The 13,111-nt window shown below is 46.5% G+C and overlaps 4 protein-coding genes across 5 annotated transcripts in view; 3 read left to right on the plus strand and 1 right to left on the minus strand.

The window, feature by feature from the left end:
* Nucleotides 1–44: 44 nt before the first annotated feature.
* LOC106742291 (zinc finger protein 771) lies at nt 45–2,290 on the plus strand. Its single transcript, XM_014615100.1, has 2 exons — nt 45–1,130; nt 1,676–2,290. The coding sequence occupies exons 1-2, from the start codon at nt 1,014–1,016 to the stop codon at nt 2,264–2,266; spliced, it is 708 nt and encodes a 235-aa protein (XP_014470586.1). The 5' UTR covers nt 45–1,013; the 3' UTR covers nt 2,267–2,290.
* A 44-nt stretch (nt 2,291–2,334) lies between these two features.
* Nucleotides 2,335–5,924, minus strand: LOC106742290 (BRISC and BRCA1-A complex member 1-like). The gene has a single exon (XM_014615099.1). The coding sequence runs from the start codon at nt 5,470–5,472 to the stop codon at nt 4,513–4,515; it is 960 nt and encodes a 319-aa protein (XP_014470585.1). The 5' UTR covers nt 5,473–5,924; the 3' UTR covers nt 2,335–4,512.
* Nucleotides 5,925–6,438: 514 nt separating this feature from the next.
* LOC106742283 (pre-mRNA-processing factor 17) lies at nt 6,439–9,825 on the plus strand. The gene is made up of 8 exons (XM_014615084.1): nt 6,439–6,775; nt 6,921–7,137; nt 7,508–7,834; nt 8,072–8,286; nt 8,398–8,661; nt 8,852–8,985; nt 9,066–9,287; nt 9,548–9,825. Exons 1-8 carry the CDS (start codon nt 6,551–6,553, stop codon nt 9,723–9,725), a joined length of 1,782 nt encoding a protein of 593 aa, XP_014470570.1. The 5' UTR covers nt 6,439–6,550; the 3' UTR covers nt 9,726–9,825.
* An 83-nt stretch (nt 9,826–9,908) lies between these two features.
* The window catches only part of LOC106742284 (transmembrane protein 181), a 7,564-nt gene continuing 4,361 nt past the window's right edge, over nt 9,909–13,111 (plus strand). The window contains exons 1-6 of one of the 2 annotated variants that reach the window (XM_014615085.1): nt 9,909–10,405; nt 10,904–11,065; nt 11,773–11,876; nt 12,186–12,335; nt 12,713–12,815; nt 12,927–13,080. In XM_014615085.1, the coding sequence (XP_014470571.1) occupies nt 10,914–11,065; nt 11,773–11,876; nt 12,186–12,335; nt 12,713–12,815; nt 12,927–13,080 (663 nt within the window). In that variant the 5' untranslated portion in view covers nt 9,909–10,405; nt 10,904–10,913. Of the gene's footprint in view, nt 10,406–10,888; nt 11,066–11,772; nt 11,877–12,185; nt 12,336–12,712; nt 12,816–12,926; nt 13,081–13,111 lie in introns of both variants that reach the window. The other variant, XM_014615086.1, reaches the window with a different exon arrangement.

The raw sequence follows: 13,111 nt of genomic DNA on the forward strand, positions 1-13,111 counted from the left end.
GTATGTGTGTGCATGCGTGTGCGTATATTTTCGTCAATGAACGCGTCTCGAACATACGAGGTGTCTCTCACTAACACAAACGTCACGACTTGGAATCAAAGAATCCATTGATCGCGCATGACGAGTTTAACAGACCACACACGGAAGGAAACACTATCGTATGTATCGAATCGATCGATAGGAAGAATAGAACCATCATCGAAGTAGGTCTGCTCGATTCAATAGCAATACATTGTACTGATTTCGATAACTCAAGTATTCCGTTCTGATACAACAGCATTTCCTCCCGTGTATACATTTAAGATAATAATAATACCCGGGATCGACGTCGGTGTAACGTAATTATTCGTGAATAAAAGAAGCGTGCGGCCCGGCATTAATCATCGATGATTCGCCGAAGTTACCGGTATCCTCCAACGTAACGCTCAAATAAAACAGCGGCCCACAAATCGGCGGTATTTTCCGTGAAAAGAGCGGAGGAAGAGTGGCCGAGTAGAGTTCATAATAGAATCCGCAGGAAAATACTCGCGAAATTATTCGCAATCGCCGCGCCTCACCTCACCGTTACGTGAAACCGCTCGTTTATAAAGCTACATTTATCTACTTATCGACGTATTGGATGAACAAAAATTACCGTTGATTCATCACGCGCATTTTCCTCGAACGGGATCGATCGATCGAGTCTCCGCACGATGATATTCGCCACCACTTCGTTTATCTCTTTTGTAAACTGCTTAGGCACACACGCGTATCATCTGTCACATTTTGTGGATGTGTGTATATGCGTGTGTGTAGACGTTCGAGTAATCGGGTATTCCCCGGCATGTCGTCCCCACTCCGCCAAGACGGTATCGTCCGGAAAAACCGCAGCCGGACGCATACCGACGACGACCGGTCGCCTTCTTGGTCGGTCGCGATAATTTCGCCATTTCCGTATCGTTCGTCGAAAACCATCGTGCGTCGTGATTGTCCCTTTCTTTTTTTTTCTCTTCTCTCTTGATGACTGCCGAGGCATGTCATGTTACGGTCAAGGACGCTGCCGCTTCTGCTGCAAGAGGCACACCTTGCCGATCTTCGGCCAGGACGAAACGGCTCACGCGCTCTTGCGAGATCCGAATTTCAAGCCTGTGGTATGTATACACATATATAATGGCAGAGCCCTCGCTCAACCGTTGTGTTTTCGAAACGCAACCGTTATATTTGCACATGCTGTACAACGGAGAAACTCACATCGAACTCTGAATTTCAATCGGAGCATTTCATTTGAGACAAGTTTCAACCAACAACTTTTAACACGGGCCCTAAGGGCGACTTTCGCATCCAAGTCCGGTCACGGAGTGGCGAAAATTCACAGCGGAGATTCATCATGATATACATTCGCAACATTTATTGCATCATTTGTCGTTAACATTTTACAAATAATTTCAGAATCACATCACATAGTATATACGCGCGCGCGCGCGCATGTGTGTGTGTGTGTATGCGTGTGTCCATGTACAATTACCTTATATTCCTAAAAGCCATAAAAAATACCTTACACTACGCAACAGGTATCCGCAACGTCAGGCGGTGAATTTAGAAAAAACCTCCCGGCGGAGCGATCGAGGGGATCGTCCCTTCGATCACCCTGCCCAGCCGAGAGAACGTTAACGCTCGCTTCCGCTTCGGTGTCTAGGTTCTGAACACAGTTTGTTCTCCTTGTATCGCCAAGATCGAGGATTACTTCAAAAGGGCCGGCCTGCGACTGCCAGTCGGCGAGACAATCGCAAGGGAAGTTCGCGAAGATCCGGGCGCGGAAGTGATCGGTGTCTCGAGCAGCTCGGCGCTTTCCCCGAGGAAGACGCGTGTCCCAGAGGGAGACGGGGAGGACTTCCGAGTACAAGATAAAGTCGACGTCGTCTCGACGACGATCGGCGACGCGGCAAGTCATCCCGAAGAAGCAGCTGCCGGCGCGCTGCTCCAGCGAGCTTGCGACGAGGAGGGGGCGAGCAGGAGACGACGGCGCCAATTGACGTGCGAGTTCTGCCGCAAGGAGTTCAACCACGCGGGCGACCTCAATAAGCACCGGCGGACGCACACCGGCGAGCAGCCGTACACCTGCGACGAGTGCCCGCAGAGGTTCTCCTACGCGTCCAACCTGGCCCGCCATCGTCGAGTGCACTCCGGCGAGAGACCGTTCTCATGTCGCATCTGCGGACGCACCTTCGCGCGCAGGGACAAGTTCGCGGCGCACCTCACCTCCGAGCGGTGCCTCGTCCAGCTTTAAGCTGGGCTCGTCGCTTGCGCGCTCTCGTACTGATCACAGCATCGTTCTGTCTAACATTTGTGTTAGACAATATTTTTTCGACGTAGTTAGATACAGATATTGAAGAAGAAGTGTAAGTAGATACAGATGTAAATTTGAGATAAATAATTGTGTATATATATATACTATGAGAATATATACTTCATGAAGTGTATCCAGGTACATTCTCACGGTGTATGTATCTATATCTAGTTATTTACTTCGAACATTTATATCTGTATCTATTTACATTTCAATATCTCTGTCTGTGGTTAGTAGTTTGAAAAATATCACAACGCTGGTTTGATCTTTCTTCGATATCTGACGAGAAGTGAAGATAGAACGACGCTTTCAGCACGAAAGAGCGTAAGCAGAAGGATTGACTTGCAATTTCCAGACGATATTTTATGCCCCCCCCCCCAATCTTTATCCGAATTTATTTATTGATTAAATTTATTTATTTCCCCTCACGACGGAACGGTGTTTTTGGTTTAAGACACAAGACAGTCATTGTGCGTTACTTAGAGACAAAGAGCTGAGGTATAAAATATCCTCTTCGATTGATAAGTCGGTCATTCTGCGAAGGCCCGAAGCGTGCAAGACGAGCTTTAGCGACAGCCGCTCGAGCGGACGACGTAGTACAAATGACGTGACCTGGTGGACGATGCTGCAGTGCGGTGTAAGAGCAGCCGAGACAGTGGACACGCGATTCCTGCGGGGGACACACATGGAGAGAGAGAGAGAGAGAACAAAAATGAATAAGTGCGTTTCCGTGCACTGGTGGGACAATTCCCCTCGAGCGCAAGGAAGTACGAAACAACAATTATCGCAAAAAAAAAATAAAGGTTAAAATAGAATGAAAACAGCATTTGGCTCGTGAAAATTCCCGAACGGCCGAAACGCGCTCGATCCGTTAATTCAACCGATCTTTCCACAGAAAGAAGCCGAAAAGAGCAGCACGAAAATTCAAGAAACCAATTCTCTCCGAACCTTTAAAACTAGAATGCATGAAGAAGACTAGTGATCGGTTCCACACGGTTGTCGTTTACGAGGCCGAAACAAGGATTTAGTACGAGATTACTAGTTGCTACGCGTGTCGAACGGTCGTTCTGCGAAGCACTGAGCTCAGCAAAGCGAATGATACTCCGCCTCGTCGCAATGTGCGCGATCTGAAATTATTGAAACTTTAGACTCGAGCCACTATGAGACCTCACGCGCTCGATTCGCTCGCGAGACTTACTTTACGAACGGTGTGGCACAAAATTTTTATTCGTTCCTGTCGATAACTCGGACGACAATGGACGGTTGTTTTCGTACTGGTGGACATCAAAACGAAATTACGGGACGATAACGAGCGCGTTGATCTTCCGTGTAGTCTGTATCAAAGTAAGTGTTGAAAATTGAAGATTGGAACTTGTCCAATTCCCGAGGCTCAAACGAGCCGATATCGAAGACCAGATCGAGTGTTGAAAATCGAGGATTGCGGAAGGTGAGTCAAGATCGAAATTAAGCAACTTATTGACTTCTAGGCTCTCGATCTTCCATTTTCCGGTCAACTTGTGACTCGGATTTAAACTGATGACGATGATGATGCAAACATTGTGTTTTTCTATTTACGGTTGATCATTAAAGTGATAATTTTGTAAACGGTAAGTCTCTTAAAATGTGACGATTAACTATGAATAGAAAAACATAATTATTACATCATCATCAGGTTAAGTCTAAGCCAGAAATTAACCAGTAAATTAAAGACCAAGCTCCCGCTCATCCTTGATCTCCAACAATGCATTTACTTCGGTAATGCGTGCAAACAGCAGTATACTAAACCGATATCCCACTTTTGCGACAAAGACGTACGGGGAAAAAAGCTGTTGCATCGATCGAATTGGTCGAACAGCGTCGTATAATTGGAGTCAATCTTCCCGATTCAACAACATTGTTGAATCTAATCTGAACACATCACTGTTTTTCTCCCGACAGCCGAAATCTGAATTTAGATTGACGCAACGTTTTCCCCCATGCCGTCAGTTCTGCCCACGTTTACACGCATTACAGATGATTCGATAGAAAATTACTAGTTCTTATCGCGCGGTTCGACACGGTTCGTCGAGTCCTGATCTCCAACCGCAGTCCCCAACGTCCGATCCGACGCGGGCTCGAAGCGGCACGACGAGACACGCCTCGGGGACGAAAGTGTCGCTCGCGAGAAACCGGTCAGCCATCGATCACTACACGTTGGTGTGCGCTTCCTGAGCGGCCTGGGTTGAGTAGAGCGTGTAGGAGGCGTCGTTCTGCAACGGTCGCTGCAGCGGATGGGCCAACAGCTTGGCCATGTTGTTGTGTATGTTGGCGGCGTTCCGGCCGACCTCCAGGATGTACGACAGGTTCGTCGTGTCCAACGTGGTGATCTCGGCGTACACCTCCTCGCACCTGTTGTCCTCCCCGGGTGGCTCGTGCACGAACAGCACGTCCAGGAAAAAGTACGGGTTATCGGTGAGGTCGTAAAGGTATTTCCGGCCGTTGTGGAACTTGGGGATCGAGTTGGAGCGTCCGTAGATGAGGATGACGCGTGAGGTGAAGGTGGGCGCGGCCGGCGCGCTCTGCTCCCTCGTCGTCGGTATCGTGATCCGCGTGTAGATCGCCTCGAACAGCTGGTCCAGGTCGTAGATCCGCTGCTCCTCGTCCACCACGTCCTCGCTCACGCCGTCCAGATGGACCAGCACCGTCCTGATGTCGCTGGTGTAGTCGCAGAGCCAGTGTATGCTCCGCGCGTCGACGGTCATCAGCGCGAACTCATGGCTCATCTGGATGGTCGACTTGGCGTGGACGAAGCTCTCGACCGCGCGCTTGATCATGTAGAGCGGCGAGTACGTGGCCCCGGTGCCGAGCTTGAAGGGTGTGCACTGCTGCTCCCTCACCGTGTCGATGACGATGAGGATCTTCTCCGGCAGATTGAGCTCAGGCAGGTTCCTCGTCACCACGTGGAAGTCCCCGCCGGCGGCAACGCAAGAGACCTTCTTGTCGTCCACCACCGGCTGGCACGGCGACGAGCCATTGTTGACGGATTTCCGGGAGCCCCTGCAGGCTGCCTGCTGCGCGTTGTTGTGCGCCGGCGGATCGAGCGTCGTGGCGGCCTGCAATTTCTCGGATATTATCTGCACCTCGTCCTCCGACTCCTTATTTGACATACTTGGGGGATCTGTCCGCGGATACGTGAGCTAACCTGACCTAACCTATACCTCCGATCTTAGGTATCTTTTCTTCGGGCTTGCTCTTTCCGCACGCACGAACACAGGGGTATCGCCCCTATCGGGGAACACAATGGCACTTTCTCGACTTTTCGTCCCCTTCTCCCGTCGCACTTCTCGTGACCTAACTCGAGGAACGCGCGATTCCCGACGACATCCTCGGGCATGAACTAGGTTAGGTCGACGTCAATCGAAGCGCGACAACTCGAGTAACTCAGGTAACCTGGTAATTGCCTTCGGCAGCTTTACTTTCAGCGGGCGGAAATGACTCGAGAATCATATCACATGTGTCGATTACACCATACGAAATTTCCCTTCTTCTTTCTCTTATTACCACCTCCGACGGATGGATGAGACGCAGTTCCCAACGACACTCCGTCCGAGAGGATGGACACGGGCTTCGATAGCCCACAGGTAGTAGTACAACTCGACGACAAGTCCGGCGTATTTTTATCTACGATCTTTGCGATTCTCATTAGCGAATGAAAAAAAAAAAAAAGTATATTTTCAAGAAGTACAACGAAACGACCAGTCGAACGTCCTTTTTATTCTCGAATTCCACGTTTCAACGACAAACCGGAAGACGTTTTCGTTTTTAAGTTCTCTTTTACGATTAGACAACTCCGAAGGCCTCGTTAGTGGCTGCGTTCAAAAAACATAAACAATCAGCGAGCAGTCGTTGGTCTTTGCTGTTAGATCCTTAAATTTAAACCAATTATGTTGACGAATTACTCAATCGTTGTGCAACTGTTGCGTTCGCTGAACGCAACCATTGTTTAAGTAGTAATACTCAACGGCATCGACTGACTAAACTCACTCTGGCACATAGAAAGTGCAGATTACACACATGCATACGGGACTTACAGTTTAGCTCCGGAAAAGTTCTCGTGGCTTCGATACTCTTTGATGGTTTGCCAGACCACCGGAAGAGGAGCTACGAACGTATGATAATTTTCTGGTTCTGCCGGGAATCGAACCCGGGACCTCTATAACGTGACAGATCAGTGCGCCGTATATCATGTCACGCTCGCGATTGCTTGACACCGTCATGCTCGCGCTAAAGGATTACGGTAGCAGTGACGAGGGTAGCGAACCCGAGAGTGAAAGAATTTCCGCGAATGTCGAAGATGAAGAGGTTAAGCGCAGCTCGGACGCCGATCACACACCCAAACCGTTTGCCGTTGACAAATTGACCACTCCCCTCAACTTGCAGATATGTTCTGCGCCCGAAGTTGTGCCCACCGTAAGTATCCGACCGCACATTATTCGTCCCGTCCGCGAGAAATCGTGAATATGGACAGACTAGCTGGATAGATTTTTCTCTACGTACACTATACACAGCATTCCTGCGTTAATCTTAATTCTTTCGTTTCCGGCTACTATTACAGGGAACAGAATTGTGCGTTAGGCATGTGGATTCCACGACGAAGGAAGTTCTGCACAATCCTAAGTATGAGGAACTCTTTACGCCAGACGTGGGACCAGAGAACCCGTTCAAGACGCAACAGCAGCGTGCAATAAAAAATATGCTCTCTGGATACGTGGAACGTGCGCACATCAGCGAATTCCAATTTGAAAACCAGAGGAGAACGTTCGCTAGTTATGGTAATATATATATATATATATATATATATATATATATATATATGTATTTTACATACCATATATACAACAGAAAAATACTTTTTTTTCCATTTCCTTCGAATATATATAATTTCTACAACTTAAATTAACACATTGAATATTCAGATATTAATACATCTTGTTGAGCACAGAGTAGAGTTTATTTTATTTTAACCATTTCACCGGCAACAACCTAATATATTTATTTACTGTATCTTTACTGATGTAGTTGTCAGTTAAATGTTCGTGCCATTAATGAAAATCAGCGCGGCATTCAACGCGTTGATAGAATTCACTATGGTTTGGTGAATTTGTCGATACTTAAAACATCCAAATATGGTTTTGCCTTTAGGATACGCGCTAGATCCAACTGTGGACGGCAGCGCTGACGAGGGTAAGGTCATAATCGGCGCGAAAGAAGCAGCGGAAGAATCTGGCGGCAAGACTGTCTTTGAGAATACTGTGCTGAGACCGTCGGACAAAAGGAAGCGGCACAGGAACAACAATCCCGCCGATATAGAAGGTTTCCTGGGACCATGGGGTGGATATATAGACGAGAAGCGAGTAGTGAAGCCAAGCGAGGAGGAAGCCGCAGAGTTGGAGGAAATATTGGCGAAAAGGAACAAACGGGGCAAGCAGACGGAGGAGAAGCCTCTGGAAGAGAAAACCGTGTTACATAGTAAGACCTTTTCTCATATATTCAACAGGTTAACGCAAAGCCAGTTTCTAAAATATGTATGTCATACATTTATTCATCATATAAAAATACTTATCACACGCATACACACACACACACACACATTTCTTAATAATGAAATGATATCTTTAGGAAGTTTCTTTTAAGAAGCTTCTAAGAAGTTCCGAGAAATCTTGTAGAAACACGAGATTTGTTGGTGATACAATGTTCTCATTGCAGTCAAAGACAGTGTGGATTATCAGGGACGTTCGTTCCTGCACGCGCCGCAGGACGTCGGTGTAAATCTCAGATCGGAATCGCCACCCGACCGCTGCTTCTTGCCGAAGGCGCAGATCCACACGTGGGAGGGCCACACGAAGGGCATCTCGCAGATCCGCTGGTTTCCTCGCACCGCGCATTTATTGTTATCTTGCAGTATGGACTGTAGGGTGAAGGTAATTCGCCTTGTGCGTCGCACAACGCCGACGAATCTTAACTTATGTTGACTGTTTCTTAAAATTGCACGTCTCTAAATTTCACATGCTAAAATATCCGATCGTGCGCAGTTGTGGGAGGTGTACAAAGACAGGAGGTGCGTCCGTACGTATTACGGGCACCGTCAGGCGGTGCGCGATATAAGCTTCGACAACGACGGCAAGCGATTCTTATCCGCGGCGTATGACCGCTACGTGAAGCTGTGGGACACGGAAACGGGAGCTTGCATCAGTCGCTTCACGAGCAGGAAGATCCCGTACTGCGCCAAGTTTAATCCCGATCCAGATAAGCAGCATCTCTTCGTGGCCGGCACCAGTGATAAGAAAATCATTTGTGTAAGTATCGTGCGATCTGCATGTTCACTTAATCCAAGTAAAAATTTGCTAAGAATTATTCACTTGAATCTAGCGCTTGTTTTTTCTTCTACACACAATATACACAATATACGGGATTGCATGAGCCTGTGAAACGTGGCTGGTTTGATAAAAATTCACGGAAATATTGAGCGATAACTCGGCGTTACAGTGGGATATACGTTCCGGCGAGATAACGCAGGAATACGACAGGCATTTGGGCGCCGTGAACACCATCACGTTTGTGGACGAGAACCGGAGATTCGTGACCACGTCGGACGACAAGAGCCTTCGCGTCTGGGAGTGGTAAGACTTGTTTTACATTCTCAAATTCGCGCTGTAAGATTGATCCGTTGTTGCTAACAACGAATCCTTTTTCCGTACAGGGACATCCCAGTCGATATGAAATACATCGCCGATCCGTCGATGCATTCGATGCCGGCTGTAACGCCGTCCCGCAACCAGAAGTGGCTCGCCTGCCAGAGTATGGATAACAAAATCGTCATATTCTCGGCACTGAATCGATTCAAGATGAATCGGAAGAAGACCTTCACGGGGCACATGGTCGCCGGGTACGCGTGTGGCTTGGACTTCTCTCCAGATATGAGGTAGATTATATGTTCGGGAAAACTGAACGATCAAATTACGCTGCAAAGAAATATTTTGCATTTACGTTAAAATAGATTCTTGTTTGTGTAAAATTTTTGACATAACCATGTGTTTATATCTCAGTATATGTATATTTTATGTTAAACTTGACATACAATTTTTTACTGCGTACCGAGAGTGAGAATATTAAGATCAAGCTGCTAAATTAGACCGGATATCGTTCCATTTCGCTCTATTAATCCGAATCTCCCGCTTCCAGCTATTTGGTATCGGGCGACGCTGACGGCAAGTGTTACATTTGGGACTGGAAGACGACGAAATTGTACAAAAAGTGGAAGGCGCATGACGGTGTGTGCATCGACGTGCTGTGGCATCCACACGAGCCGTCCAGACTCGCCACGGCCGGATGGGACGGCAAGATCAAGTATTGGGATTAAAATTCGGCCGGCGCTGTGTACATATTTGACGTGTCATCGGAAGAGGACGATACGGATGTTGTAAAAAAAAAACAAAAATATAAACTACGAGTGTCTTTTACATCACATAAATCATAAGATTATTTTCAACCGGAGCCTTCTGCTCGCTTCTCAAGCCTCTTCTTCCTGCGTCGTAGATCCTCCGTTCCAGCGAAACCGACTCGAATCTATCCACTCTTGTTTTATCTGGGCATGCGAGATCCGAGCTCCGGCTGTCTCGAGAAAATTGTGCAAAACACATACATACCCAAGCTGTCGATGTACAATAATAATGTCGATATAAATACCGCGTCGCTGCGCGTCGTGCATGTCACTTCCAACCCCCCTTCGGCCGGCGAGCAAATCCGCCGCTCTCTCGTGTACGGCGGGCGGAAAAATCAATAGCTGCGCGCCACGATGCTCGACGTGTTCGCCGCGCTCCTGTGTTCCCCCCCGTGCAGTCGTCTCTCGTATTTTCCTCGCGTCGCGAGCGAGGAACGCGAAACGCTGCGTCGGATTTTCCTCCCTTACATGTGCCCGCCAGCGCACCACCTCGCCCGCGTGGAGTCGCTCATGAATCTTGAACGTTATGCGGCGGGGCGGCGTTCGTCGAGGGTGCGGACTGAAGTAGCGTCTATTGTTACCACGCAGTAAAATAGAACGTGAGTCTCTCTTTCTCCTTCTCTCTCTCTCTGTTTACATGCACCTAATGCACGCAAGAAATCCGAGCGTACGTCGTAGTCGCGATTGATAATTGAGTCGTGGTTGGGGTGGTAACTTTTGATTGAGAAAAACGAGCTGTCCGTTACGGGTATGCACGGATACGAGTCGAACGAGTTGCTGTGTGTATCTCAATATATTACACGAATAAGTGAAGTAGAGGGTAAGATTGTCCTTTTAAGAAGTGATGAGCTCAGATTTATATAAGGCGTTTCGGGATTACCAGTTAAACGCAGCTGTTAGTATTTGTACACGGCGAAGTGTAAGTAAATGTGGACGTGAATTTCTGCGAAAGGGGGAGCCTCTCTCCTCGTGTAAAGAAAAGTATTAATAATTTTATATGTATATGTATATTTATATGATGTAAAATTATATATGACGATTACGCGAAATATAAGTGCAAAGTGTAATCAGGTATATTAAAGGCGCTTCCTGTTCAGAATCCTGAAGATGATGGACGGGTCTGGATTAGGATATTCGTATCACCTCCCGTCTGCTGGTTGGAATCTCAAGGTTAGAAATGCGCTGTCGCAGTTCAGCGATCTGTTCAGCGAATTTAATAAATACATCGCGCCGGCTTACCATCATGATCGCTGCGAGAGGTACGTCAACTGCCGGGAGGTTATTCGTACGTGTGAATGACTTTCAAAGCAAACTCCAATTAAGCTAAGTTCGAGGATTAATAATAAGGATTGCTAGCACCAACTTCCAGTTCTGTAACTTGTCGTTGAACAACAATCGAGAAGTTCAGAATCTCCACCTGTATTGGCAAGATGAAGCGCGTAACATTTGACTCACGGTAATTTTAAATCGTCGATTAGCTCAATAGGACTTCGATGAAGGTCACTTGACGAAGGATACGTAAACGAAGCCGTCGATGTCGCAGGAAGTCACTTCTTCGGACGATAATTTGTCCGCGCGACGGAAAAGTTCTCTTGAAATGAGAAGAAGCATCTTCTGTTCGAATTCATTTTGTACAATTTGCTAGATCGCACACTGAGAAAAAATATCTAAAAATTATTTGTTTTTTTAATATTTGAAATTTATGCGTTGAATATGAGGTTTATTTCACGGAGAAATAAAGATAACAGAAGTTTCACAGAAATGAGGCTCGCTTCGATGAAATAAACCTTATATTCCGCGAATAAATTTTTAAGGACTTTTTTCTCAGCGCGGAACTCCGATCATCTGAGAAAAGCGCGCGCGCGAGAAGATAAGAACGCATTTATTCATTTATTTCTCGACCGAACGCGCAGCGGACGCGATGTGTGCGAAATGTCAACCAAACACGATACGTTCTGCCGTGCAGATCTGTACAAATGCGCCTGTACTCGATGCACAAGAGGGAATTCGTCATGGTGTTCGTCGCATTCTTCGCGTGCTTCGGACTGGCGGTATTTATCGGCCTCGCCGGTGAGTAACGACGGTTATTTCGTGAAATTAAACCGCTCCCACGACTTTCTCACAACTATGCTATTTTTCGATTCGATATTAACTTTTCGACCGAATATCGATGGCGCTATTTTTAATCACACGCACGCGCACACACACACACACACACACACACATACATACACAGATACGAAATAACAATAAACACTACAGTAGAATTATTGCGTATCATAATTGCATGTAATTACTGCATATTATTGTATAATTAAGCATTTCTCCACACCGTGAGAGCCTAAAATATCAGATCGTGAATTCATTAACGCTTCACAGGGCCGCCTATAACATCAACCAGCGAACAGAAAGCGCATCTTAATGGTAGCGAGATGGCCACCGGTCCGTTTATTATGAAAACACCTCTGTTGTCCACATACAGCCAACAGTTGTGGGTGATTGCCAAGTTATCGACATCGAACAACGATGGTAATCGAATATCGAATATCGAATTTTTCCTAATGGCGTTTCCCTATCGCACAATACTCACATGTACCGGGTCTATTTCATATAATTTTACGAATTGTCCACCTTCTATAATGATTATTTCTAGAATTTTTATCTTTTTAATCTATTTTCTACAATTTTAATTTCTATAAATTTATCAATTATAATTTCACCACTTTTAATTCAATATAATTTCACTTATAATAATTACAATTTCTACAATTTTGTTGTCTATAATCTTTAATTACATAATTTTATTCATAATAATTTGTCAGTTTTACAATTCCATTTTCGATCATTTTACTTCTACCTTAACTTCTATTATTATTACATCAGAATGTTAATTACACGGTTTGCAGATGAAAGATACGACAAGGGGTTTCAAGTCAGCGTCTCTATAGACGGCATCACTCCCGACCGCAAGCTCGTACCTGTGCTACCGCCGGAAGCCGGCCATAATCGGTGAGAGCTTACTACTTCGTATCGCTTCTTATCTCGAGTCTCGTTAATGGAACAACGCGAGAAGCGCACGTAACGTATATTTCTCTTTTGCTTTCTCGAACTCCCCTCTAGAACGAGACATCTGAAGTGCGAGAGGCAATCCTGCGAGGAGCTGGTGGTCGCCCACCTCGGCTTCCTCGACTACAGTTACTACATCATCACCGTCCGCTTCCACGGACTCGAGAGCTTCCATCAGCGTTACACGATACGGCAACTCACATTCTACGTCAGTAAGCACTGCACGAGATCACCCCTCC

The sequence above is a fragment of the Dinoponera quadriceps genome, unplaced genomic scaffold (genome assembly GCF_001313825.1).
Source record: "Dinoponera quadriceps isolate SergipeBrazil2010 unplaced genomic scaffold, ASM131382v1 scaffold628, whole genome shotgun sequence".
NCBI classification, from domain to species: domain Eukaryota; kingdom Metazoa; phylum Arthropoda; class Insecta; order Hymenoptera; family Formicidae; genus Dinoponera; species Dinoponera quadriceps.

Coding starts and splice junctions, on each gene's coding strand:
- LOC106742283 (XM_014615084.1), top strand. CDS start 6,551: ATGTCACGCTCGCGATTGCTTGACACCGTCATGCTCGCGCTAAAGGAT. Junction 8,287..8,397: donor GTATGGACTGTAGGGTGAAG/GTAATTCGCCTT, acceptor GATCGTGCGCAG/TTGTGGGAGGTGTACAAAGA. Junction 8,986..9,065: donor AGCCTTCGCGTCTGGGAGTG/GTAAGACTTGTT, acceptor TTTTCCGTACAG/GGACATCCCAGTCGATATGA.
- LOC106742290 (XM_014615099.1), bottom strand. CDS start 5,472: ATGTCAAATAAGGAGTCGGAGGACGAGGTGCAGATAATATCCGAGAAA.
- LOC106742291 (XM_014615100.1), top strand. CDS start 1,014: ATGTCATGTTACGGTCAAGGACGCTGCCGCTTCTGCTGCAAGAGGCAC. Junction 1,131..1,675: donor ATCCGAATTTCAAGCCTGTG/GTATGTATACAC, acceptor TTCGGTGTCTAG/GTTCTGAACACAGTTTGTTC.